At 42.6% G+C, this 3,771-nt stretch overlaps 1 protein-coding gene across 1 annotated transcript in view; it reads left to right on the top strand.

Annotated features, from left to right (window-relative positions):
- The window catches only part of pa2g4a (proliferation-associated 2G4, a), a 12,320-nt gene that overhangs the window by 7,265 nt on the left and 1,284 nt on the right, over positions 1-3,771 (top strand). Inside the window, exons 6-7 of the mRNA XM_048618852.1 lie at positions 35-98; positions 2,006-2,085. Of these exons, the coding sequence (XP_048474809.1) occupies positions 35-98; positions 2,006-2,085 (144 nt within the window). The remainder of the gene's footprint in view (positions 1-34; positions 99-2,005; positions 2,086-3,771) is intronic.

The following is a 3,771-nucleotide window of genomic DNA, read 5'->3' on the forward strand; positions in this document are numbered from 1 at the left end:
ACTCTTTAAAGGGAATTTTTGTTTTTAACTTCAGAATACTCAAGTGACAGAAGCGTGGAACAAGATTGCTCAGTCCTTTAATTGCACTCCAATAGAAGGTGAGATGACCAGTTCTGATTTGTTAGAATTCGTGTGCTTCTTCCAGCCTTAAAACCATCCCACTTTCTTCAGCTGTTTAAAGTGTCTTATAAATTGGAACCACCCTTCAGTGGAGGGAATGCCACATCCAAAGTGTCTGAAACATGTCCACTAAAAACTGGGTTAACACCGTGAGGTGCTGGAGGAACACAGGCCAGGCAGCATCAGGAGCAGGAAAGCTGACGTTTCAGGTCGGGACCCTTCTTCCTGACCTGAAACATCAGCTTTCCCGCTCCTCTGATGCCTGGCCTGCTGTGTTCCTCCAGCTCAACAGTGTTATCTCTGACTCTAGCGTCGGCAGTTCTTACTATCACTAAAAACTGGGCCATTTTCAGAATGTGACCAGAATAGTCTTGGCAAGTCTCCAACCTTCCTCGTTGATGGGGAACATGATATTCACGTTGAATCTGTTTTCCAATATCCTGCTTTTACTAAGCTTGAAGGAGAAGGTTGCTGATAGATGGAGATACAAATACTCCTAACAATTACTGGCATGGACACCATGCAGGAAGGTCCTTTTTTGTTCATTCTGCTTCAGCACAACTGTTTCTGTTACTTGTTTTGCCTGTATATATGACTCGTGAATGACAGATCGTTTAAGAGGTTTGAGCAAAGAATCATTTATTTACCTGCAAGTTGAGTGCTTTTCAATCGAGGAGCAATAATCTGTTCTCCATGAGGAGAAAAATGATTTGTGCATTTGTCACCTTTTTCCAAATGCTGCAAGTATTTAAACAATTGCATTTGTCTCAAACATCCCCAATTAATGTGATAATTAACACTAACTATGTCCAGTAATGTTTGCCATTCAGTAATAGTTAATGATAGATAAGAGATTGGGGTAAGCATAAATGCATAAATCCTATTTCGTTCGTCCCCAAAGTAGGAATATTAAGGTTTTGTGTTTTTTTTTTTTTTAAACGGGTTCAGAACAATTTTCTGAAATCATCAATTGTTTTGTTTTGGTGGGGTGGCAGGGGTGAAGAAAAAATGCAGTTCTCTGCCATGGCATTACTTCCCCCAGCCCCTCAGACATCAAATCATTGGGTGTAGCTCTGTGGCTGTTGAAGTTTTCTCTGATACCTCCCCAAATGGTCAGATCTGAACTGTGATAGCATGTATCAACAGACATCACTGAGCCCAAAATTGCAGATTTCCACCATCGTTCACTGGCTAAGCAGGATCTTAGGCTGTTACACCTCTCACTAAATGTGCGGTGTATATGGCCTGTTTGTAGCACAACGCCCATGCTCCAGCCATGATGAGCTAAGAACAGATGGAACCTGGAACGTTCCTGGTCTGTATCATTTCAGCTACTCCAAAGCAGATTAACTTCTGAATTTGCTTAGTTTGTATTAGCTTAAAGATTATGTTTCCAGAAATCCCATTCTCCTTTGACATTGCAATACAGAGGTCAGCCTATGTTACATCTCAAATCTTGCAACGAGGCTCGAACTCGTGCTCTTTTCAACTTGGTCGGGAATGCTACGGACTGATTAATCTGACTGACTGGGTGGTGGTTTGGTTGGGAGTTGGGAGTACCAAGAGTGCTGAATTGAGTGTTTCAGATGAGATGTTAAGATGAAACACCACTTGTCTTGCCCGGATGGGCTGTTAAAACTCCATGACCTATGCGGAGATTAAAATTCTGGCCAAGATTCCATCATAAACCTATTTTTAATGCGTTGGTTAAACTGGACATCCATTTCACTTCCTGATTATAGAACCTTGTACTTGTTGCTTGCAGCACTACATTGTTGAATGCAAAAAGCAATTCCTGTAGTTGAAGCTCTGGAGGCATCGTGATGTACTGTACAAATACAAGTTTATTTTTGACATCACCAGAATTTGAGTTCTTTTCTTTCAGGTATGCTATCACATCAACTGAAACAACATGTTATTGATGGGGAGAAAACAATCATTCAGAACCCTACAGATCAGCAAAAGTGAGTGTGATCAAGGCGTGTGATCAAATTTGTGGCAGGTTTTCTTGTGTTCCTGTTGCTTGTTTTACTAATCTGTATAATTTGTATTTTAATTGAAATGTTCAAAAATGTTAACCTGGAAAAAGTGACATTTCTTATGTTGACAGCTTCTTGGTGGCGTTGAAACTAATTGGTTTAATTACTGTTGTGTATTTTGCTGGGTAATGTTAGGATGGTGATTGCGGTTTAGACATTGGCACTTTAGATCAACCAGTATGCAGAAAAACTTGGAATGGTCCATCACTTTAAACTAGGCTTGTTCATCAGGCAGGATTATGGCCCACCATGTGATCCTTACAGCCTTTCACCCATGTTCTTACTAGTTTTAGAACATGTGGGAGATTCTGGTAAGGCAATTCTCCTCCAATCTGAGGCCATTTCTCTTCTACCTTTGATAGACTCACCAGTAGGTGGCAGCAGCAAACAAAGAGAAATGCCCTCTGATTTGGAGACTTTTGTGCAACTTGAGGCCTAAACACCACCGAGAGGGACATGGGGTAAACTTCAAGGAACAGGATGCCTGCTGGGCACGTGACCAGACAAGGCTGGGAGTCAGCGAGCAGCTCAGGAGGTAACAAGCTGAGTCTGAAAATGAGTCGGAAACAGCAGAGTCCCTGTGTAAGAAGCAGGCATTGGATTCTGGACAAACTAGAGTCCAGATGGTGTTGCACAGACTTGCGTAGCCTGCAATGGGAGGGGATGTAGGGATGTGTCTGAACGCAATGGGGAGTGAGCAGTTTTGTTGAGTTGGGAGAATGGGGAAGAGAATGAGACATCAGGTTGGGATTGGTGGGGATGGAAGAGCTGCCTGTTATAGCTCAGGACAGATGTGTGGAAGGGGGAAGAGAGTGAGCATGCATGCAGGGAGGGAGATGTGCCCACATCCAGTAGGGTGGGGGAGGTGTGTGCGTTTATGCACATGGGAGTGCAGGAGAGACTATTTGTCTCCGTGATGGATGAGTGCAGTGCCAGATGTCCAATGAAAGGAAGGATAGCATTTACTCAACCTGAAGGGTGCAAAATGAGTGGGAGGGAGAGAGCTCTGCTCCGATCCCCTTCCCCCTCCCTGATGATCAGGACTTGGGACTTGGTCAGTCTCGCTCTCTCTCTAGCTCTGCTCCTTAACTGAAAAGGCAACACAAAATGGTTTTAATAGTTAGCTCTGCTGCTTGGTACTTCTGAATGATCACTCTTATTAATTACTTAAATCAGCTTACTGCTTTTGGAATTGTTTTTAAAATTCCTGTTTACTTTTGTGCCAACCCTTAGCTTTCTAAAATTTATTCAATGCCCCCTTGAGTGAGAAAATTGAAATGTGATCTCTTGCATGAAAGATTGGATAATGCTGATTTTTAAATGTTATATGATCAGTTAAACCTTGCTGCTTTTCTTCCGAAGGTTCTACTAGATTGATCCCCAGAATGAGAGGTTTGTTCCATGAGAGACTCTGTAAATTGGGTCTATATTCTGTGGAGCTTAGAAGAATAAGCAGTGATTTCATTGAAACAAGCAGGGACTTGACAGGGTTGATACGGAGAAGTTGGCCCCTAGGTGAGGAATTTAGAATGGGGGGACATGGCAAAGTATCAGGTTCAGGGCTGATAATGTTAGAATGAGGAGAAATTTCCTCCCTCTGAGACATCTTTGG

The sequence above is a fragment of the Rhincodon typus genome, chromosome 41 (genome assembly GCF_021869965.1).
Source record: "Rhincodon typus isolate 14 chromosome 41, sRhiTyp1.1, whole genome shotgun sequence".
Taxonomy (NCBI): Eukaryota; Metazoa; Chordata; class Chondrichthyes; order Orectolobiformes; family Rhincodontidae; genus Rhincodon; species Rhincodon typus.